Here is a 24,994-nt window from a genome sequence, read left to right on the forward strand (position 1 = left end):
TCAGTGTTTCCAATTTAACACCCTGACATCCTGGGAGCACATTTATTATGAGGAAAGGTGGGGGAACCATTACATGTGCCCAAAGATTGATAATTTCTGACCTTTAGCTCATTTGTGACCCCCACCAACAGGCATGATGTTTAACTCCATCTGGTCTTGTTTTCTTAGTAGGACTCTGCCTACAAATATTTGTTCCTTTTTTTTCTCCCTGAAGATTTTGAAAACCTCTTTCTGTCTATCAAGACAGATAGACAAGCTTCTGAACTGGCAGCATTCAGTTTTACACTTGCTGAAATAGCAACTGATAGAGGAGAATATTTGTAGATCAGGGTTGAACTGTGGGGTCTTCGGTGCTCTCTGAGGTTGATGGTTTACTTGCGGATGTTTCATTATGAAATTAGGTAACATTATTAGTGCACTGATGCCGTTACCTAGTTCAGTAATGAAATGTCTGCAAGAAAACCACCAAGCTCAGAAAGGACCAAGGACCGCATAAAAATAGGAATTCCCTTCCAATCCTTTGGGTCATCTTCTTGTCTCTGTTGAAAAGAGATGTTGCTCTAAATCATAGCTTCTGATACATGTAAATCAGGGATGCAGAGAATATGAGTACTAGTTCTATGTTCCTTTTGTACAAGATGGAAGTCCATGTCCCAAAGATGCTTTTCTAGTGGCAACTGGACTTTCTTTGTTTTTCCTTGAAGAGGTTTCGTTTCCCATCCAAGAAGCTTCTTCAGTTCTCGAAAAAGCACCTTTGGGTGAAAGGTGAAAAGGCACCTTTGGGACAACCATGACCTGGATGGCTAAGAATCTCCATAGACGTGGAAGCCTGTGTTTTCCCTCTTGGATCTTGCTTACTATTGACTTATATGGGATCTAAAAATCAACAAGGACCACCAGAACATTTTTAGAGCAGCAGAGCTAATCTTTACAAGGAATCAACAACACATGTCTTCTTAGTTGTTGAATTACAATTCTCAGCATTCCTCAACATTGGTCATGGTAGATACAGTAGGTCTCTGGAAATTGTAATATGGGGTGTCATATATAATATGTAGAGCTTCTAACTTGGAGATCACATCCATCTAAATGGATGGCGTTGTGCTTTTCTTTCTGTTTTTTTTTAAAAAAAATTCAATAGAGTTGCCAGTTGAAAGGGGAAGAGAATGAATAGAAAGAGAGAAGCCAAAGAAAGAAGAGTACTGGCAATTGAGGGGACAGAAGCAGAGAGCTGGAGGGTAAACCTGTAAATTTGGGTATTGGGAAAATAGTCCCTTATCATCTACAAGAAGTTGAGAAGGTTATCCATGATCCAAATTAGCCTGGGACAAAATAAATTTTCACTATATAAAAGCACACGGCTCCAGATTCAGACGTTTCATTGCCATCATATCTTATCTCCTGGCCAAAAAGGAGAATCAGAACCCTACTCCGTTCTAGCACTGGTGATGTTCCCTAGATGGGTAATGAAATGTCTGCAAGAAAATAACCAAGGTCACAGAACACTAAGGGCCCCACAGTTCAACCCTAAACTTCAGCTATTCTCTTCTATTGGGAGATTCAGAAAGTTGACCACTTATGCTTAAGGTTAGCTGAAATTTTCAGGACTGCAACTGAATTTTCCTTACCCCAATGCTTTTTTTCTTAAATATTGTCTTCATTTGGGAAGCAACTTATCCTGGCACATTTAGCTGTTGCAAGTCTATAGATACTATTCATACACCTACACTTTCCAAACACAAGTACATAACTCACAATCCTCTTCTTCAGCCAGACCTTAGCAGCAAATATGGAAATCAATCATAACTACACTTAATTCTTTCCTAAATGTAAAAATTTGGAAATCTTCCCTTCTTTATGAGCCTGCTCAGCACCTGAGAACGGATCCCACACAAGGTATGGTTGTTGCCAACAGGAAAGTGACTAAAACCTTGTCTATTGGTGGGGGGGGGAGAGAGAAAGAGTTATCAATCAATTTGACAAGTCATCTCAGTTTAATGAAGAAATATATACCAGGAGGCTGTAAATGCTGCCAAAATTGGGAAAGGAAAGCACACATGCACAGATGATGAAATAATTTAAGATGAATTAAACCTACCACTGATTTCTGGTGAAATACAAATTTACAGGAAAGCTAACATGACGTGTAATTCTAAGGCCGAAACAAACAGTTAAATGAAATATTTTCATCCTAAAATCAGAGAGTAGGTAGCGTAAAGGAGAAAGAGGGGACAATTATTTTTTTTATTTTATTTTGATTTCACATTTTGGCTCCCCTTTTTGTGACTTGCTCAGAAGTCACAAGTCTATGCATTTTTTCCTCACTCATCTGAAGCAATTCTCTCTTCATCTTCGCTCAGCTGTCTCTACGTGGCAAGATCGCACTGGTTATAAAATGTGCTAACACAACAAAGGTAAAAGTAAAGAAGTGCCTGTGGATTTTACTCCACTAGCCATCGCCGAGTACGGGGGGGGGGGGGTTGCTCATCTCTGTTTCAAGGCCATTGAGCCAGCGCTGTCCGAAAACATTTCCGTGGTCATGTGGCCAGCACACATCATGGAACGCTGTTACCTTCCCACCAAAACGGTACCTATTTATCTACTTGCATGTGCTTGCTTTCAAACTGCTAGGATGGCAGAAGCTGAGGTGAGGATGGGAGCTCACTCCATCGTGTGGTGTTCAGGTCTTTCCAGCTGACAAGACCGGCATCTTAACTGCTGAGCCACCACACCGCCCTGTTAACATAATACCACTAGGACTATTGCAATGCTAAGTAACAGAACAAAGCTTGTTGCATAGAAGTCAGTGGCATCTCCTGCCTTCAGACTGGAACTGCATAACCTCCATCCTGAAAACTTGGTGGGAGGCTGGAATCAGTATCAAGACATTGGATTGGTTGAGTCTACAGTCGTATCTCGGTACTCGACTGCTTTTAAACTGATTGAATTTGGTATTTGATGCATTTTGGAATGGCTGCGGCTGCATTGGCTCTTGAAGGCAAATAGTTTTGGGAGGGATAGTAAGGGCTATAGGCCACATGATCAGGAAATTTTAATGTGTTTGAGCAACATGGTGGAACTAAGGTAACATACGACATACGACCGACAATCTTTGCTGGCATGGGCTGTTTCCAGAGGAGGCAGAGGAGGAGAGGACCTGGAGCTTATGGAGCAAAGGAACTGGATAAGGCTGTTGGCAGGCCCAGAGGAAGAGAGAGAGGCTTTTGGAGGAGTTGGTGGCAGCGGCAGCAGTGTGCTCCAGGGGCGAAAAGAAGCAAGGCCTCTTTAAGGAAAAGGTGGAAGAGTCAGCATCAGAAAAAGGAAAGAAGGCGAGGTTGTCAGAATACAAGCGAATTTGAGGGCTAATCCACATGGAGCCCCATTTCCATCTGTCCTGTGTGCCATCGTTCACTCCCTAGAGACTAAAATGGACAATGTGAAATTTGAGCGGGCCACAAACAAGAAGTATATATCAGAGGTGGTGACCCTTTGAGAGCTGTATGCAACAAAATTTTATTTTGATGTATGCCGATTGGTGTACATTCAAAGTGACAATAAAGTTATCATTATTTTGACCTAGAAATTTTGTCCTGGTGTTCATTGTTCGTTTGGTATTCAATGAGCAAGCTAGAACTTGCCAGTGTTGATTTCCTCATCACTTTCCAGTCAAAACAAAGGGTCACACGTGGTACCCTTCCTCGTGCACATCCCCTGTGGTCTTTTCTTAGCTTTGTGGTCATTTTGTGTATTTTCAAAGACTTTCCAAGAAATCAATATTTTTCTCTTCTTATAATTTATGTTTAATTGCAAGGCACCTTAGGCTCATCCTTATCCCAACATGAGCTGCATGTACCATTTCAGCATCCTCTGCATAGACTAAAACATGAAATTTTCCTATTTCAGACCAGAAGTGGGATACAATTTAGGGCATGTACCCGACACCATCAAAATCCCACAGATTGATTCTTGCTCTCTCTGAGCCTGTCCTCCAACAAGCACTGCCTCCAAATAAGACAGCAAGCGGTGCCTTGTGCTGAAGCTACTACCATATGGATGGCATGCCTAATGAGGCCTATTTTGAATGACCGCTTTGGCCTTTCGTTTTCTTATTGTATAGTGGGGTGGTAGTTTACAGCTATTGTGTTGCAGGCCACAAATAAACTCTCTAAAGTCCAGCTGCAGAATCAATTTACAAATACTGTCCAAGAGGATGTTTCCAGATCAGCAAAACTAAAATTAAAGGAGGACAATGAATGTGTCTGAATTCCCCGACACCTGTATCTACTCAAATCATTCCCTAAAGCAAAAGACACTTGGATTTGATTACAACAACACAGTGAAAAGTGAAGCAAAAGAATAAAATGACAGGGTGGTTTGTTTGGGGTTTTTTTTTGTTTGTTTTTTGAAGAACACCAGTCATTTCTCATCATGAAATCAAAATGTATTTTTTTTAAAAAAAACTTGCTGGCATAATCTATATCGGCATCATTTTCATAGTTATATAGGATAGAAATTAAAGATCTATGCTCCCGCTTCATTCATTAATAGCAGTGGATGTTGGACAGTTGATTCATTGCTTTATTAACTTAAAATCCTTAACTTTTGTAGAGCAAAAAAAGATTCTTGGGGATGATTCACACTAGCTGAAAAAAAAACCATGGTACATTAAGTAATATGACAAAGGTTTTATACAGGTAGATGAGTTTTTTTTTTAAGAATAAAAACAGGTTTAGGAAATACACAGACACAGTGGAAATTTGTTGACCTGAAGTCTGGATTATTAAAAATTCATAACTACAAAAGAAATAAAGCAGACATTTCTACAAGATGCCAAAATTGAGGGCCCCCAAAATGGGAAGAGATGAGCTAAACTCTCCTGATTTTATATTGAGAAACCTGTTTAGAATTTGTTTATTCCTTCATTTCTTGTTCTGAAGAACTTGGGATACTGTATGGTTTTATGAAATTTCCCTTGACAATATACTTGCCTTCAGCTGCTTTGATTTTTAAAAAAATTATCTCAACTTTGATTCTGTTTTATAAGGTCTACTTGCCTCTAGCCCAACCAATTGGACACCCAGAGCCCTAAAATGCATAGCCAAGTTGGCCCCACTTACCTAAGTCCAGCCAATGTGAATTTTGATAAGCCTGGACAAAGTTGAGTTGATTTGGAAGTTGAGTTCCAACCCAATGTGAACCAATTCCTAGTTCAAATCAAATTTCCAAATAGGAAGTTGCAATTTGGATCACACTGGCAAATTGAGCTGGATGAGTTTGAAACAATCTGATGGTCTGGAAGGCTTAGAGCATGCAAAAATGCCCCTCTCTTTTTTTCCCAAACAAGTTTGATTTGTCCAATTGGATCAGGGATCTGAAATAAGGTTATTCCACTCAAAACCAATTCCTTCCTTCTAATTTTCTATTTCCCCTATTCCGCTGGAAAAGTACTTCCAGAACGATATTATTTTAGAACGGGAAAGGAAATCTCAACATCATCAAAGAAGTACTTGGTATACATAATTATTACATGTGATGTGTTAGTATACTAATTATTATAATTAGTATACATAATTATTACATGTGACATGTTGGTACCACTTTATAAAGCCTAGGTAAGACCACATATGGAATATTGCATCTAGGTTTGGTTGTTATGATATTAAAAAGATGTTGAGATTCTAGAAAGAGTGCAGACAACAGCAACAAGGATGATTAGAGGACCAGAGACTAAAACATATAAAGAGTGGTTGTAGGAAGTGGGTATGTCTAGTTTAATGAAAAGAAAGACTAGGGGAGCCTTCCAACATCTAAGGGACTGCCACAAAGAAGAGAGGATCAATTTATTCTCCAAAGCACCTGATGGCAGGACAAGAAGCAACTAATCAGAAAGAGAAACAATCTAGAACTAAGGAGAAATTTCCTGACAGTTATAACAATTCATCAGTGGAATGGCTTGCCCTCAAAAACTGTGGATGCTCCATCCCTGGAGGTTTTTAAGAAGAGATTGGCAAACCATTTGTCAGAAACACTATAGGGTATCCTCAGTGGCGAGATTCAAATATGTGAACAACCGGTTGTCTGTGTGGATGCTGCTTCTGGAAGTCCATTCTGGGCCTGGGCAACAAAAAATTAGCTACCGGTTCTGCCGAAGCATTGCAAACTAGCTGAATCCCACCACTGGGTTTCCTGCTTGAGCAGGCAGTTGGACTAGAAGACCTGCAAGGTTCCTTCCAAATTTGTTATTCTGTCACTTCCAAAAGTACTATGACAGTTTGCAAAGCTGGCCAATCCATAGCAAATAAATTTTGGGCCATATGGTATGAAAACCATAATCCTTTCCTTTCCCCCCCTCTCTTCCCTTCTAAACAGCTGGGTGAGTAACTACAAGGAAAAGACAGTTAGCAGCTGCATGCTGTTGTCATTACTTTGATGCTGCTTAAAGGAATCTAAACCTTCCACGCCTGAGATTAGAAGCAATGAATGTTCCTCTCCAAATATGAGAGAAACAGTGATGGGAGCTATAATTATGTTTTACAGGTGTCATCAGAACAATGGCTCCAACTTTTACTCACGACAAACGCATTCTTGTGCTATTTTGTGACCATTTTTTTCAAAGGCCTTCTGGGAAAAAGGTATTACCGTACAAAGGCAAATGCACTAAATAAGCATGAAAAGGACTCTTAAGTAGAATCCCTTTCATATTCAACTCACCTGGGTGTTCCTATGATTAACTAAGCTCTGTGGAAGCATTTATTTATACACAGGTACAGCTAAACCCACCCTCTTCTCCCCCTTAAAAGGTAAAGGTAAAGGTTCCCCCGCACATGTGTGCTAGTCGTTTCCAACTCTAGGGGCCGGTGCTCATCTCCGTTTCAAAGCCGAAGAGCCAGCGCTTGTCCGATGATGTCTCCATGGTCATGTGGCCAGCATGACTAGACGCCAAAGGCGCACGGAACGCTGTTACCTTCCCACCGGAGTGGTCCCTATTTTTCTACTGGCATTTTTACGTGCTTTCGAACTGCTAGGTTGGCAGAAGCTGGGATGAGTAACAGGCGCTCACTCTGTTACGTGGCACTTGGGATTCGACCCGCCAAACTGCCGACCTTCTGATCGACAAGCTCAGCGTCCTAACCCACTGAGCCACTGCGTCCCTTCTTCTCCCCCTTACTATCTCCCAACTTACTATGATCTTGAATAGACTCTGCAAAAAAAAAAAAACACCTCTGTACTAACATTCAGCCCTAAGTGCTTATGGAGATCAGTGAAAAGAAGGACACCATAACAGTGATCTAATAAATAAGAGGCAGACACGAAGAAGGAGGGGGGTGTCAACTTATTCTCCAAAGCACCTGAAAGCAGGACAAGAAGCAACGGATGGAAACTAATCAAAGAGAGAAGCAATCTAGAACTAAGGAGACATTTCCTGACAGTGAGGACAATTAAACAGTGGAATGGCTTGCCTCTGGAAGTTTTTAAGAAGGGATTGGACAATTGTCTGAAATGGTGTAGGGTTTCCTACTTGAGCAGGGGGTTGAATTAGAAGACCCCCCCCAAGATCCCTTCCAACTCTTTTTTTTCCTGTTATCACATCACTGGGAAACCAGGATTAATACCTAAACGCCACCGAGTAGCACATGAGACAATAGCTTCAAGGATAAATACCTTTCTCTTCTTTTACTTTGCTTCCACTGAGCTACCACTGTTTGAAATTTCCCAAGCATAGCAGTAAGAGAAAGTCTCCCATAGGCTATGGATAATGCTTCCTGAAGGAAATGTGCTAACAACAATTAACCAGATCACATAAAGCCGCAGGTTGTTTTTTTTTGCGTGGAACTCAGCCATAAAAGAATCAACAAATACACCGGTCATAAATTGTTAGAATTGCCTTGATCTTCCTATAATGGGAGATCCCATGGTTCCTAGTTGAGGGAATCAAACATTATAAATTAAGGGGTTTTTTTTAAAAAAAAAATGGAGTCCAGCTCTTTTCTAAATTTATCCCCACTACATTAATTACTATTTTTCTGTTTGGATTCTCTCCTACATGGACCTTTCAGAAAACAGCATTAACAACAATGCAAATACAAAGTTTTTAAACCCCTGCCTTTACCAAATGCCAAAAATTATTCTATAATTTAAGTAACAACCCAGCTGAAGAACAAGTTTGATTATTATTATGGGTGTATTTTTAAACTTGCAATATTTGCCAGATTCCGTAGCCTTGACTAGCTTAGTTTCAAACAATCCTTTTTTTTAAACAAAGTTTAAAATAAAAGCGGAGAAGGAAAATATGGCTAAAATAATGCATTAAGGTTGCAAAACACAGTGTAAAAACCCTTAATCTGTTGGAACTACTACAGTAAAAACTGTAGGTACCTAATACGAGTCATCATTTGAAGAAGGGATGGACCATGTCAAGGATGTAAATTATGTGGGAAACACAGTAAAACTTTGTCAATAGAAGTGGACCCACTCAACCACCCTTTAATTGTATACTTACAGTATACAACATGCTTGGCCACTCAATACAGCTGGCAAAGATGCTGCAAATGATGCCCTCCCTTAAATATGAGTAATTACATGCTGTTGTACTCATTTCTGCTCTTTGTCTGGTCAATCATGGTTTCTTTTACCAACATATACTTAATCAAGAGAAACAGAAACATACCAACGTGGAATTATCCAACCAGGTTGGGTAAAACATGGGCCAGGTTGGAATAATAGTTTGCAAAAATTGGAATGATAGTTTGCAAAAACACAGGTGTGTTACTTTTATCCCTGGCCACCTAATGATAAATCCCCTATGTGGATAACAGTGGGGCAAACAAGTACCTTACATAACATTGATTTGTAGTAGGAGTTGAATGGCTGGAAATAAATTGTCTTCATTATGTTTAGTTATAGGAAATGGAACTCTCTGTCACCTGACCATTACACTCTAGGTATCTGTGGCATATCTATGGTGCATATCTGTGACATAAAACTGTATTTGGGCATGTGGGCAGCACCCATTGCCTATCTAACTACCTTCAAAAAGTGTTGGATAGTTGACTATATGGCTTAAGATAGCAGAACGTAGAATCTGGAATGGAATGGAATAGAATATGGAAATGGAAATGGAAATGGAAATGGGAATAGAATAGAATAGAATAGAATAGAATAGAATAGAATAGAATAGAATAGAATAGAATAGAATAGAATAGAATAGAATAGAATAGAATAGAATAGAATAGAATAGAATAGAATAGAATAGAACAGAACAGAACAGAATAGAATAGAATAGAATAGAATAGTTGGCCAAGTGTGATTAGACACACAAGGAATCTCTCTCTGGTGCAGAAGCTCTTCGTGTACATGAAAAGCAACAGAGTAATAATAATCATAATATGATAACAATAAGAAGCAGTAGTAAAAAGATGAAAGGATAATGATAATACTATAGCCCTACTACATGGGTAATATCTTTAGCCATAAGACAGTGCTGTGGGAATTAAAAGTTTAGCAGGGAAAAAACTGTGTCTAGTTGTGTTGGCATGCAATGCCCTACAGTGGCATTCCTGAGGGGAGTTTGAGGGAAATCTGAATGCATAACTAGAATACGATTATTGTTATATGCCATCAAATCCGGGTCAACTCTTAGCAAGCACATAGGCAGACTTCGATGTTGCATTTTAAGATTTTCCAACAGTGCCTCCACCCCCAATGTAATTGAGTCTATCCACCTTGCTTCCATTGTCCTCTTCTCTTTCCTTCCACTTTTCCCCTGATTATAGAAGTTTCAAGGGAGCTGAGTCTTTTAATACCATATCCAAAATATGATAATTTGAGCCTGATCATTTCTTCCTCAAGGGAGTTCCTGCACTTACATTTTACAGGTATCATCTCAACAATTCTTTGCTACGTTGCTACCACATTAATGTAATCTTTATCCTTTTAGCTGGTTTGCTGTTCAGAATGAGAAAAACTATCCCACAAGACCAAACAGCAGCTGCGTTTCCCTTGAGGCACATATTTGTTACGCCTCCTTGTTTTCATTATAAAAAGTTGGTCGAAGCGGGGCACTCCCCTTGGGATACCAGCCCAAGCGTTTGTTAAGAAAAACATGAAGTGCTAAACATTAGTATTCTCATGGTTCCAAAAATGGATCGAATTCTAGAGTCTTGTGCATCGAGAGCTGAGACCCTAGAGATTCTAGGTAGGTCCAAAGCAACCCAAAACTAGCTAAATGACCACTTATACTCCAACCACATCATATGACTACCCTGGGCTTTCATCAGTTGTAATTCAAACATTTCTTTGTTTGAATGAATTCTTGGAATTTGAGGTATATGTAATCAACAACTTCCAGATGTTTGCTTCTTCCGCAGACTTATTATACATTCAATTAATATTGTAATAAATCAGCATCTCCAATATGGAAGAGGTACGGTGTAAGTGAAATACAGTTAATGATAAAATGAAAAGTAGCTTGGAAAAGCTATTTCTAAATTGATGTTCCAGATGGGTTTAAGTTTTTGTGGTTAGAGCTGTGGGCTAAGAAATCTCTGATTCAACCCCGCTTTAATCTCGAGTTTATTAATGATCCTGAGGTCCAGGTTTCTTTCCACACTTCAATACATTATACAAAGGCTAAGATTTTATGCTTATAATTGCAACGTGTACATTTGAGGAAGACGTTCCAATGAATATATTTCTAGGGTCAATTTGGTATCAATCAAAGAAGCTGTCTTTTAAATGCGGGTAGACAGCTAGACCTCTGATTGATGGAACACTAATCCTAAAATATCTGCTTTATAAATTGGGGGTTATTGCTTGATCTCACAATTTTTTTTGGATATTTATTTATTTTATTTTATTTATTTTATTATTTATTTATTTATTTTATTAAATAAAATAAATAAATCTTGCTGTGTCTATGCATTCAGAACATATTACCTCAATTTTCTTCTCAACTTGCTTTCAACTTTTGTATCAATGTTCGGTTTTTCAAAGCTCTCAGTGATCTAAATCTCTCAAAAAGTGTCCTCTGCCATATATTCCTTTCCATGTGTTCTACTCGATATCTGAATAAGACCTGGCAAGCAATGGCTCAGAGTAGGGCCTTTTCAGAACAGACTATTATCTAGTGCACATTTATCATAATTTCCTACTCAATGGCATTTTGCTCAAAGGTGGATTCTCCAGAAACATTTCCCCTTATTTTCCTGTTGGCTTTGTTATTTCAGTGCTCCACCACTAATATTTGATTCCTTTCCTTTCCTTTCCTTTCCTTTCCTTTCCTTTCCTTTCCTTTCCTTTCCTTTCCTTTCCTTTCCTTTCCTTTCCTTTCCTTTCCTTTCCTAAGTAGAGTCATTTCAATCTATGCTTGTATGTTTAAGGCACTTGAATTTATCTTCAAAATGAAGCTATGTGTGTTTTTAAATAAATAACAATAGAATGCTTAGACTTCTTTCAATCAAAGCATGCTGTGAGGCTGAGAAAAACAGATTGTATCTTGGTAGTTTTTTAAAAACTCTAAATACAGATCTAAGCACGAACATATTACAGTGTTATTTTTATAATACATTCTACAGTAGGTATCTGATTCATAGTTGCTATATATAGAAAGATCATATGGTGACAGTGAAATATTTTTGGTAATATCCTTAAATAACTAGTAATGAAAATTTAAACAGGAATCTTCTTGTGCTTCCTGCCTATTAGTAGCACCATTGTGCTGTCTTTCAGCAACTATACTGGTGTTCACAAAGTTACTCTCAATCTAACCCAAAATAAATTGGGGGGGGGGAGAAAGAGCTATATTCTGTGTGAAGTTAATAACTCCTACATCTCACTTACGTAATGTGCTAGGATGAGTTTTACTTCAAAGGGGTATTGAAGTAAAGCTACCATTCCACCATTTTTAGAAGTTACACTCTTTTCCTTGAAAACATGGAGTGATTTGCACTTTCTCTGTAGTTCATTTATTTTTATTATATTTATTTTAATTTATTTACATCCTACTTTATTATTTTATAAACAAGTCAAATATATCTAATAATTCTTCTCCCTTCTATTTTTCTCACATCAACAAAACTGAGAGGTGCGTTGGGTTGAGAGAGAGTGAGAGAGAATTCTGGTCCAGGTTGGCTTTCATGCCTAAGTCAAGACTAAAACTCACAATCTGCAAACGATTGTCCAAAGTGACCCAATGGGCTATCATACCTAAGGCAGGATTAGAACTCACAGTGTCCCACATTCTAGCCTGGTCCCCATTCTATCTCAACTGAGTGATGTGCCGTAAGATATAAACTTCAGATGTTTTCATCAATAAGAGCAAAATACATTTGAAAGAAACTGGTCTGCCATTACCGATGTTACCAAAGATTTCTTTTTAAGATCATAATCATGGCAGGAACTAACATTACAGTTGAGCAACATTACAGCTGCTCAGTTTTACCGAAGTCTGGCTAGTACAGAACGCTTGGCATTTCTCAGTGGTTCAAGGCCACTCTTCATCACGTTCCCACGGGGCAACATTTCAGTAAAAGAATCACATACAAATAAAACAAAAATAAAAGTTTGCATCATGTAGGTAGTCCTTGACTTACAACCACAACTGATCCCAATGTTTCTGCTCTTCAGGGAGACATTTGATAAGTGAATTTGGCCCCATTTTTACAAGCTTCCTTGCCACGTCTGTTAGGTGAATCACTGCATTTGTTAAGTTGGTAAGTGTTGTGATTCAGGGTCAGCCTGTGGGTTCGGCAGTTGGGTCGGACGAATCAGAGGAGGAGGGGGGTCTTGAAGACCTTGCTGAGGGGGTTGAAGATCTTGCTGATGATAGCCCTCAGGCAGGCCCCTCCCAGTTGGTCACCATGGAGACCCAGCTGTGTGAGCCTGACAGTGTGGATGAAGATGACCCACAGCTGGCCCTGTTCAAGGACGCCCGACGCAGGAGGCAGTCAATCAGGAGTAAACAGAGGAAGGCAATGGGGCACCTCGGAAGGAGGCAGAGAGAGGCCATGCCCTGAACTCTTTATAAAGGGAATGTGTGGGGAGGGCTGGTTTGCTGAAAGCAACCGCTCAGATAGTGTTTCAAAGCTCCTGTATCTTGGTACGTGTCTTGTTTGTTTTTTGTAGTAATAAATTTGGCAGACGTCATTCCAGCCTCTTGCCGTTTATAAAGGGGTTGCCTTTCTGCAGGGCCGGTAGCAGGCTGGTACAGAACAGTAACCCGGTTGTTACGTGTATCTGGTTTCCCCCCATGGACTTCGATTGTTAGAACGTCACAAAAGGGGATCACATGAACTTGGGAACATAAATATGAACCAGTTGCCAAGTATCCGGATTTTGTTCACATGACCATGGAGATGCTGGAAAAGTTGTAACAGTGAAAAATGGTCACGGACACTTTTTTTAGTGCCGTTGTAACTTTGAACGGTCACTAGATGAACTGTTGTAAGTTGAGGACTTCATAACTGGATTGAACTAGAAAGAAAAATGATCAGAGATGGAACCAAGAGATGTAATAGATGTAACTTCATCAGTAATGCATGTGAATCGGTGTAAATAGCCTGACACAACAATTCAATGAATGAATGAATGGCTTCCTTGGATGATGCACTATTTATAAAGCCAATAAGCAGCTTTATCATTGTTCCTCCCTTGTCCCCTTGAGAAAGAGGGACCTCCAAAAATTCTCACCACAGTCTAGCCTACCTGCTTTTAACCATCCCTTGCAGTACCCTGCAACAACGTACACAATCTGCCGAATAATCAGGTTTTAGAAACTAATGAGACGGGGTTGGCATCTGACCTGACATTCTGCTTGTGACCTTCCCAGCAACATCTGGTTGGTCACTCTTGGAAACAGACCACTAGACTGAATAGACCTTTTGCCTTCTCCGGTTAACCAATTTCTTCTCGGCTTCTACAATAGATGGACATTATGTAAGAACAAAAAGCTGAAGCCTTGCCAGGAAGTGCTTTCCCCAATGCCTAGATGCACACAGCTTTCATACCCAGCATTCAAGCTTCTCTAAATCTCTTGCAAACATGGAGCAGCATGCACGGTGTTCCATATCGGGCATCAGAAGTGCTACATATGGCATTCCGTTATAACAGCTGAGCTTTAAAAGAAGTGCAGCTTTGCATCCCAGTCAACCTGACACCAAATGAGACAAACAAATAATCAGCAGCGATGGTCCCCATAACAGCCACTACTCAAATAATCTGAAGGACTATTGTACAGCGAGTGAATCTTTTTAATTCCCCCCCCCAAATTGTTTGTCACCTCTTCCTGAGAATATTTTGCCAATCAAGGCAACCTAGGGATCACTGCATGCTGCTTTTAAATTTTAACACTCTTAATTATTTCCTGGCATAAATTCATTCTCTTTTTTTCTCTCTCTTTCTCTTTCTCTCTCCCTGGGGGAAAACGAAGGGAAGGGAAGGGAAGGGAAGGGAAGGGAAGGGAAGGGAAGGGAAGGGAAGGGAAGGGAAGATTGATTTGAAGGCGCACACACAAACACATTGTTGCATAAGATTGCAGCTATTGTATGTTTATGCAAACACTATGGAGAGTTCCTTGAGGTACTTTAGAAATCTAATAAATGAATAAAAATAGGTTCTAGCTATGTTCTGTGTTTTAGATGAACTTCAAAAGGTCATACTCACCAAATCTTGCTTGCAGTTTTAGCTTTCTGGTTATAGCCCTTGAAAATCTCTCCCTTCTGCTAGTCACCCATTGTATTCCATAGACGTCACGGGAAGTCATATAAGAACAATTCTAGTTCTTATGGCAAATAACTAGAATTGTTCTTATGTGACTTCCCGTGTAGTATTTACAGTAAATACAGTATTTAGCTGTATTTCAGATCTATTTATCCACAAAACTGTCTATCATCATCTGCCCCAATGGATGGAGGATCTGATCTAAGGATCTGCTTTTCTGTAAAGCAACATTTGTCAGTCTCAGTGATTTTAATATGTACAGTATGAAATCCCAGAATTTTGACTAGGGAATTCTGGGAGATGAACTCCACACATCTTACTGTACAGTGTTGCTGAAGCTGAGAAACTCTGCAACAAAAGCCAGGAGATATGAGTTATTAATGTAGATGTCAAAGCCTCACTTGAAGAAGACTGTAAAACAAGTCTCACTGAAAGGAAAGCACCAGCTGAGAGAGAAAATCTGCTCAGAAGCAAGAGCTCCTCCAAAATACCTAGAAGCACTGACGTTCTCTTTCCTCCGAGCGTATTTTATTTTTATTTGTGTGTCTGCTTTTCAAGCTTCTTCGCCAACTTCCCACTCCTCCTTTTCCAGCCCCCTGTTGCTGCATGCCATCCCAAAGCTCCAGTATAAAGTTTGGCTTTTGCAGCATGAAGCAGCTGGGCTAGACTAGCCGAGAATGATAATGACCTCAGAAAGCTGCTGTTAGCTCAACTACAATAGGGTGCTCAGTCTAGTGGAAAATTGTGTTCATCAGCTAACTCTGCTCAGTTACTAATTGACATTGCCAAATATTTTAAGAACAATTGGAATGCACAAGGAAAAAAAAAGAAAAAAGGGGGGAAAATGAAGATCTTAATCCTCAGTCTTAAATTTTCTGCCTGATTTTTTTTTTTTGGTCCACATAGAACTTTTGATTGGGAAAGAAAGAAAGAAAGAAAGAAAGAAAGAAAGAAAGAAAGAAAGAAAGAAAGAAAGAAAGAAAGAAAGAAGAAAGAAAGAAAGAAAGAAAGAAAGAAAGAAAGAAGAAAGAAAGAAAGAAAGAAAGAAAGAGAGAGAAAGAAAGGAAAGAAAGAAAGAAAGAAAGAAAGAAAGAAAGAAAGAAAGAAAGAAAGAAAGAAAGAGAGGAAGGAAGGAAGGAAGGAAGGAAGGAAGGAAGGAAGGAAGGAAGGAAGGAAGGAAGGAAGGAAGAGAAATAAAGAGAGAAAGGAAGGAAGGAAGGGAAATAAAGAGAGGAAGGAAGGAAGGAAGGAAGGAAGGAAGGAAGGAAGGAAGGAAGGAAGGAAGGAAGGAAGGAAGGAAGGAAGAAGCAAAGAAAAAGAGAGAAAAGAGAAAAGAAACTGGCAATATAACGTTTTCTGTCCAGAAACTTTGCAGCACTGTCCAATACAAAAGCTTTTTTTATATCCTCTGTCAATGGCATAAATATAGGCTGAATCGCATTGTTGGAGAAAGAGTTCGCTGCCATAGGAAAGGATTGGGCGGAGGGAGAGAAACACTGAAAAGGATCCAAACCAGCTGATCAAACATTTTGTGCCAAAGTCAACATGAAGTACTATGGACAAGAATAAATTATTAGAGATCATGGTATTTTATTTTCCTTCTCCCCTCCCCCTCTTTTTCATTCTCTCTTTAAAAAAAACAAAAAAAAACGAAAAAACAACACACCATCTTTGTGCTTTCCATTGATCATGCAACTTAGCCTACTTTATTTAATGAACTGGAGGGTCAGTGCATTCAATTACCCCTTTCTTACTATCAAGACTTCAATTATCTCCACACCAAAATTATAGGCAAATGCGGAAGACACAGCTACTCGACTAGTTACAACGAACAGTATCATTTCTTACAACATTAAGCTTTAATTATTCTGTTTGCCAATTCCTGAGCAAAAACAACCTCCACGAATAATCCCAGAGAAGCAGCCACCTACATTGGTGTATAGTTCTGTCTGCTGGCCCAGGAATAAATAGTTCCTGCCACATATTTCAGAAATTAAGAACACAACACAGGAGCTGCCCTTTTCTGCACGTGAGAGCGATGGCAGTGCCCGTTTCTCCCCGTTCGCCACAAGCATCCGGCTTGTCCAGCTTTTGAAGTTCACAAAACTTAACTTCTTTGGATTGAGAAATGGATGGTGCAGATAATAATGAGATTATCTCTTTGAAGACTGATCTGGAAAGGCAGTTGTATGATCGCAAGACATTCCCAGTTCGTGTCCCGGAAAACTTGTATAATCTGGAGAAATATACCCCAAAGGAACACACACACCCTTTCAAAACTTGCCTAGCGTCAATGGGCAATGAGTTCAACGCTGACTCATTGGAATCCATAGGATTTACTCCTTAGTAAAGAGGCTATGGTCGGAGGGAAAACGGTACAGCTGACAAGTGGCTCTCATTTTGTGTGAGCATCTCTCTGCCTTGTGAGCAAAGAGCGATGGCAAGTGCAATTTTTACAAGTGACAACAACAACAAGCAAAGGCTGCAAGAGAATGAAACATCTATCTGACCAATTTTGTCCATTTTTCTCTGAGAATATATGACCTCTTCCTTTGTTGAAAGATCTGGGTTTTAGCAGCTTCGTCCGTGGCAATTTACAGAGTCAAAGAACAAACACATTATCTGGTCCAGTGGAGCCGTTTTCACATGTTCACTGATTCAAACATTCTTTTACTCGTATAACAAACAGCTGCATACCACATTAGCGCAGCCAGTGACAGTCACCCATTTCTGCAATAACTGTTTGATTGCAAACTTGACCCTTTCTTCTTCTCAGCCTGAACTAGACATTTTTTTTTTCAAAAAAAAAAAGCAGCCACTCTATTCCCAACCCTCCCTTGTGAAGAATTACATCAGATAACAAAGCCTTTGCTGCCACTCATTGTAAGCTTTCTTCCAGAGACCTGTTCTAAGAAGCACCGTCTATAAAAGGTTTTATTTTTAATATGATGAATTCAGAAACTACTATCATGTTAAGAGCACCAATTTACAATAAAAGAATCCCTCGGTTAAGCTCTGAAAAAGAATAGTTTCTCAGGCCCTCTGACCCAGTTTGTAACAACAACTGCACAAAAAAAGGAATCAAGTGATGCAAATTAAGTTGTAAGACTTGTTGTGGGCTTAGAAATTGGTTAACCGTATTTTTGTAGTATTTTTGTAGTAACGTTTTAATGACTGTCTCAATGGCTATTTCCCTTTAACTTTGGGAATAAAAGCTTCTTTTGTAGTCTGCTGATTTATCATCCACAGGTAGCAATCATTTCACAACAATTTAAAAGTGTTTCTTGAGAATTTTATAGTGGACCAAAGAAATATTACTGAAGACAACCAGGTTAAATGTAAAAGCATGTTATTGAATGCAGCAAAAAAAGTTGAAACTTTGGTTTTCCGCATCTATGACATGGCTTATTGTACAGATGCTACATTTCGATTCAGAGGCTGCAAGAAAAACAATTAGAAATTATTCATCCAATTGACGTGAGAGGAAGCTAAATCCAGTACGTAAGTTTACAAGTACGAGATAAATGTTGCTAAACTTTAGCAAAGTTTATAATGGTAAGTCTTATAAATTGACTAAGGTCCAAAAATGCAGTTTTGTTTTGTTTTTTTAAATAGAGGGAATTTAAAGGGCAAAATATTCTCCCAATTCCCCAAGATAAAAGAAGATTAAAGATGCATGAATTGTTTTCATATATGGTTAGGAACTTTGCACCACAGAATTCCTGATCACTGATGGAGACTGGAGTGGACCGCAGGCTCAGAAAGCTATGGACTTGGCCAGTTTTGAAAAAGGCCAAGCGAGTTCAAAGATGAGAGGTTTAGAAAAGAAAAAGGGTATCATTATTTTCATCTCTCTGTATCTGGAGACTGTGTTTGTCCTGTGTCACCAAGAAGTAATTTCATAGATGGACAGACCATTAATTTGGCCAGGAGATTGCTGTGGCCCAGGTATCTATGGTTTACCCAGCAGTGGACAACATCTAAAGGCATCTGCTGTGGCAGCCTCTCACTGCTGGCAAAGAATAATGGAAATTGGAGATTGAAAACATCTGTCAAGCACAGCTGCCCATCCCTGAGCTACTGTAATGGTGTGAGAGAATGACCTTGGGAGACAGGAGGAAGAACCCATCCTAGACATAGCTCTGATAAATTACATCTGAGTCCAAAATAGGGCTGAGGTTGGAGAAACCTTACAATAAAGGTAGAGTTAGTACTCATGGTTGGTGTTTCTTGTCTGGACTATCTCAAAGGCCTGATAGTTACAGGGAGTCGGGGAGGGGGGTGGGAATAGCAATGTATTTGATTGGTATTTTTGATGGTGGTCAAAACTATATATTGTTCTGGTCCAGATAAAATCAGAAAGAAACAGAGGAAATAAAATGAATTGCTTTCCACCCTAAAAAGCCATTTTTGAGTTTTACCCACCAGGCCTATAATCAAATTAGACAAATTTCAAGGGTCCCTTTGAGCAGAGTCAAGAAAACGCCTCACTGAGATTCTGAGACGGCATTTGTATTTTCTTCATTAAAAAAAAGTCAAATAAAAATAGTCAAAGGCTATGTTGTTTGTTTTTCTTACTTCTTCTAAAGCAGGCTTTCTCAACCTTGAAAGAGCTCCATTCCTCCAACACTGGAGGGTTTTTAAGACAAGATTGGACAACCATTTGTCTGGAATTGTATAGGTTCTCCTGCTTGCTCAGAGGATTGGACTAGAAGACTTCCAAGGTCCCTTCCAACTTTGTTATTCTGTTAAAGTCTGGACTGCAACTCCCAGAATTCCCCAATCGTAATGGAAGTTTCAGTCCACACTTCTAGAAGCAACCTGGAACTAAGAAGAAATTTCCTGACAGTTAGAACAATTCACCAGTGGAACAACCTGCCTCCAGAAGTTATGAATGCTCCAACAATTGAGGTTTTTAAGAAGAGATTGGACAACTATTTCTCTGAAATGGTATGGGGTTTTCTGCCTGACCAAGGGGTTGGATTAGAAGACCTCTAAGGTCCCTTCCATCTCTTCTCTTCTCTTCTCTTCTCTTCTCTTCTCTTCTCTTCTATTCTATTCTATTCTATTCTATTCTATTCTATTCTATTCTATTCTATTCTATTCTATTCTATTCTATTGTTGCTCAGGTGGCGATACACTGCTCTAAGGCATGTCCTGATCCTCTTTGGCCAACTTCTGGGACACCGGTGCTCCAAAAGAGACGGTATATGTTCAAAACATGGGCAAATGCTCTTTGCATGGCAGACCAAATCTTTTATGTTTTCCTACTGGATTTTGAATCCCCTTAAAACAATCCAAGCAACTAGATGGTATAAAAACCAGTCTTCCCATTTCTCATAGGATTTCTGCATGTCTTTGATGACAAATATATTGTATACACGAGGCCTGAATTCTAAGAGGTGTTGGAGGATTTCCTGGGTATTTAAACAACTGTGTTAATCTCTGTAGGAATCTGTGGAATGCAGAGAACAGATTTATAGGTCTTAAGAAGTAGAGGGGGGGGGGGCTTACAGATTTATTATAAGTCACCTCCCCAAACTAACTCTTTTCTATAAATCTGGTCTCAGAAATGGAGGATACTGGAGGATGACAAGAGTGGCAAAAATAAACTGGCATCTCCTTAATAACTGTAACAGAGGATTGACTTCAATGCTAAAATATTTATTGAAAGCCAGGGAGGGGGTGAGCACCAAAAAAGAGAGAAAAAACAGCCTGCTATCAGATCTTTAACAGTGGGCAATGTAATGCCTAAAGGTCTCTTGAACTGTCTTTCATTTTCTAGACTTAATGGCTGATTGCAGAAATCAATGTTGCCATTAGTAACAGAGTATTTGTTATGGCAATGATTTCCTCCGTTGTTAGGTCTGCAGAATGATTACAATATTAGCGAGGTGCTTTTGTTATAAAAAGGGCTGGAGATATAACTTTCAATTTACTATCCATTAGTTCAAGGGTCTAGAAATGAGAGATGAGGCCAGAAATCTTACCTTTATTTATATTTATATTTATATTTATATTATTTATATTTATATTTATATTATTTATATTTAATATATCTATATATCTATATCTATATCTATATATCTATATCTATATCTATACACACACACACACACACACACACACACACACATTTGCCAATAAGGCTCAATATTGTGGAAGACTTAAATGAAATATTATTTCACTTTGCTCTTTTGTGCACAGCGGGTTGACGCTAAAACCAATGGGATATTTTTAAAACATGATTTTTTGTGAGGTTTAAAATGATTGCGGAAGACAAGAATCATCCATGGGAAGTTGATTCCTTTCTACTGAATCCTTCCTATGATTCTTAGTCTCTGTGTATTCAGAATTTGGGGCTCACATCCTTAAAGGTACCCCACATTTGGCCATATAAATTAATTGTATCTCATGAAAGAAGGATTTATCAAAACAGAAACAAAAGTGAAATGTGGCTGCTGAAGCTAAAGGAGGAGAAATTACTCCGTATAGACCAGGGGTAGGCAACCTTGGTTCTTTTATGACTCGTGGACTTCAACTCCCAGAATTCCTGAGCCAGCCATGCTGAGGGGAAAGGGAGAGGTTTCCAAGCTGAGCCATGCTGGCTCAGGAATTCTGGAAGTTGAAGTCCACAAGTCATAAAAGAGCCAAGATTGCCTACCCCTGGTATAGACAGACCACCCAGATAGATTTGCATTTGTCCAAATTAGGACAGTAATATAAAAGCAATATAATGCAGGAAGTCCTCAGCTTATGGCCGTGAATTAATCCAGAATTATAGTTGTGGGTCATTAGATGTGTCACCACATCATCGCACATGATTTTAAAACACTGGTCATTAGGTGAACGCGGTGGTTGTTCAATAAGTCGGTTGTCTGCAATGGGTGCAGTTTTGGACCCCTTCAAAGAGGAGACACAATGCTGAAAGCGGACGTACCTGAGGAAGAAGGAGAAGATGGGTGGGGGCTGTCTTCCTGAGCACTTCCTGTCTGCGAGAGGCCTCCGCCCATCCCACTTTCCTCGGTAATGTTGGAAGAGCCAGGTGTGGTTGATCGGCTGACTGACTGGGATTCCTGGTCGCTCCCAGACCCACGGCGTTCATCGATGTTCCCCTGGAGGAGCTCCTCTTCGACTTTCCTGTCCCTCTTGTGGACTCTGGAATGAACCACCACTTGGTGGTAGGTTCTGAAAACTCGCCCGCAGTCGGGACACTCGGTGGGCTTCTCTTTCGCACCGCCATGACTCTGCATGTTGTACTCGAGCCCTGGATTCATACCGTGAGGCAGGAAATCTCTGCTCCCTTCCAAAGGGTCCAGTTTGTTTGACAAGTCTCTCTGATTGCCCATTTTAGTGCTGTGAATCAAATCAGCAGGCATTTTCTGCTTGGAACCATCTGCTCCTACTAACACATACTCCCGCTTCTCCTTATCAAACAGAACTCCAGCGTTTGCCAAAGGGTCTTCGTGGCTCCGCTGAATCTGGTGCTCTTTTGACAGGAAACCATGCTCCATGGCCATTCCCCTTGCCATGAGCTGCCAAGCTTGATAGCTGTTTACAGGGTCCATCTCAGCAGCTTTGGCAGCAGCCTGCAGCCTCTCTATGCAGCTCGATTTGAGTGGAGGCACAAGGTTTAGACAACCTAATAAGGAATGTTTGTCCCCTTCAGCAAGACTATGTCCGATGCTGGCAATAGGAGACAGGAGTTTGCCCAGGACTTCACGCTCTTTCATAGGCAAATCCCCTTTACTATAGGCGTGGTTCTGCTCACCAAGGCCAGCTTTGTCTGGGGGCAGGAAACCACTCTGCAAACAAGACAAGTACCTGGAGTACAAGTTGGCATGAGCTTCCTGGGACATGCTTCCCACAGGCACAGGGACTTCTGAGTCACTGGGGGATTTGTTCTTCACCGACAACTTATTCAGGTGGACTTTCATGTGGTTCTTGAGGAACCACGGCTCCTTGAAGCGCCTCCCACAGATTTGGCAACAGTGCTCAAAGGAGTCCTTGTGCTTCCTCATGTGGCCTTTCAGGAACCAAGCTTGGCTGAAGACCTGGCCACACACTTCACACCGGAATTCGTTGGCCGCCTGCTCCCCATTTCCATTGGAACCCTGGCCCTGAGCAGACTCGGCAGTGATGTGAGCTTTTTCCACGTGGCTGATCAGCTCCTCCTCCTGGGAGGCCGCAAAGTCACACAACGTACACTTGTAAGGCTTGTGGAGGATTCGGATGTGCCGATCCAGCTCTTCTCGCTTCTTGAACTTCCCTTTGCAAAAAGTACATCTAAAGCCAGCAGCTGTGACAACCACTTCTTCCTGGATGTTGGCAGGTTTTGGAGAGGGAACTGGATTAGAAATGTCAGGGGTGTTGTGGTTTGTGGACATGGGTACGTTGCAATTAGCCAGAGGGACAGGCTGAGCATGAGGGTGGGCTTTGATATCAGGCCTGGGTTGCAGAAGACTGCTTTTCATCTGCTTGTCCCTCAGGATGGCCCGTTCTTCCAACTCATGCAGAAGCCGGTTTTCTTCACGGACCCGCCCACGGCCTTTGCCCAGGTTTCCAAGCTTGTGAGTACGCAGGTGTATCTTCAAGTTTCCCTTCTGAGCTGCTCTGTGGTCACAATAGGGGCACTTAAATGGTTTCTCCCCAGTATGGGTGCGCATGTGTAGTGATAGGATGCTGTTAAACCGGAAGCGCTTCCCACACAGGGGGCATGGGTATTTCCTGTTCTTTCTAGCATCGTCCTCTATGTCACTCATCTGAGACATGATGCCTAGGTTTTGTCCATTTAAGAACTGCTGTAGGTCTACCCTCCCGTTTAAACTGGTATCGACCTCCCGGTTGAGTTGATTGGCCAAAAGGGCCATCTGACTGCTGATAGGCTGGTTGGCTAAAGAAACGTGGCTCTTGTCTTCTAGAAGTGCCACCGCTTTGTCCTCAGGGTTCTGTCTGGTCTGAAGTTCAGGGAAGGCATGACTGAGCTGGGAGGTGATCTGGTGCAACTTCTGACTCATTGAATACTGGCCATTGAGCAGGGAGCTGTTGAGGTGGGCCTCGGTTTCTGGTCCTGCTGAAGAAACACCAAGACACAAACTAGCTTCCTCCATTCCTGCAAAAAAAAAAAGGAAGGGAAAGTTTAGATTTTCAAGTAGAGTGGTTTCATCAGCGGATCTATGAAAGCATGAAAACCATACACAACATTCCTGCAGTCAAAACTCAATAAACGTATATTAAATGTCAAGTGCATGGTGCACTATTGCGATTGTTTTGTCTTAATTATACAAGGCCTTCATCACCCCACATACTTTTTTTGATTGCATGGATTAATTAGGCTTCTAAAATGAACACATTACCCTTCTGAATAGCTGGTTCTTAAATAAGTTGCATTAAGCTTTCAATGTCACCAGGCCCCTTTCTTTGGGAGACCACACCTGTGTACATTTGCCCATCTACACAAAAGAGAACGGTGATGCCTCTTGCTCACTGCCCCTTTTAAAGAAACAAAAATAGAAATCCATTTAGGAAACTTTCAGTCCCATTAAGTCTATTCAATAAATCCCACATTCTCCAATGAGAAAGATGGTTTTATGATTTGATTGGTGTTATGGGTGGGGGGGGGTGTTGGGTGGAGAGATCGCATGATATTTACTGGTACACAATAAAACAAGATAATGTTTGGGGGGAAAATAAAGTAAAGGACAAGCTTTCGAACAATAAAAAGGATTTTGCTTTAGTCAACAAAAAGTGCGGTAATATCTCATTAAGCTGATTAGTATGCGACTTAGAAACAGTACTAGGTGCTGTAACACATGATTATAATCATAAAAATCCTTCAGTGTTTGCAAGTAAGCATTAACGAGGTATATTAAATTTTAAGGAGACTGCGACTAGCAGCTTCGCAAACCTCTGAGATTAAGACTTAACCCTTCTGTTCCAAAGCAATTGTTCCTGCGTCATTTAAACAGGGCATCCATCTAAAGAGACATAAATTGTCTTCTTTACTTGTCGAGCAAATTCATTCAATATTTAGGCAAAACCTGCTTTGTTTTTAGCTCCGTTGCTAAATTCCTTTTTGCAACTAGGCAAACGAAAGAGACCACTGATTATTTTAAAAGAGCTCTCTTCGAAGACTCGATAAAACCCAATTAAAAGCCAGGGAAGGTGTCACAGAAAGCTTCAACAAGTTTAAGAATTTTTAATAACTTTCTCAATGTACAGTAATGAGTACAAATGGTACCTACAAAGTTGGCACTGCAGAAAATTAGAAGTCCAAGCT

The 24,994-nt window shown here is 40.3% G+C and overlaps 1 protein-coding gene across 1 annotated transcript in view; it reads right to left on the reverse strand.

Annotated features, from left to right (window-relative positions):
* Positions 1–23,825, reverse strand: part of ZNF536 (zinc finger protein 536) — a gene marked incomplete at both ends in the record, with an annotated part of 207,877 nt that extends 184,052 nt beyond the window's left edge. The window contains one exon of the mRNA XM_083370307.1: positions 21,656–23,825. Coding sequence (XP_083226433.1) covers positions 21,656–23,825 — 2,170 coding nt within the window. The remainder of the gene's footprint in view (positions 1–21,655) is intronic.
* Positions 23,826–24,994: the final 1,169 nt, after the last annotated feature.

Source organism: Vipera ursinii (assembly GCF_947247035.1).
Source record: "Vipera ursinii genome assembly, chromosome: 10".
Taxonomy (NCBI): domain Eukaryota; kingdom Metazoa; phylum Chordata; class Lepidosauria; order Squamata; family Viperidae; genus Vipera; species Vipera ursinii.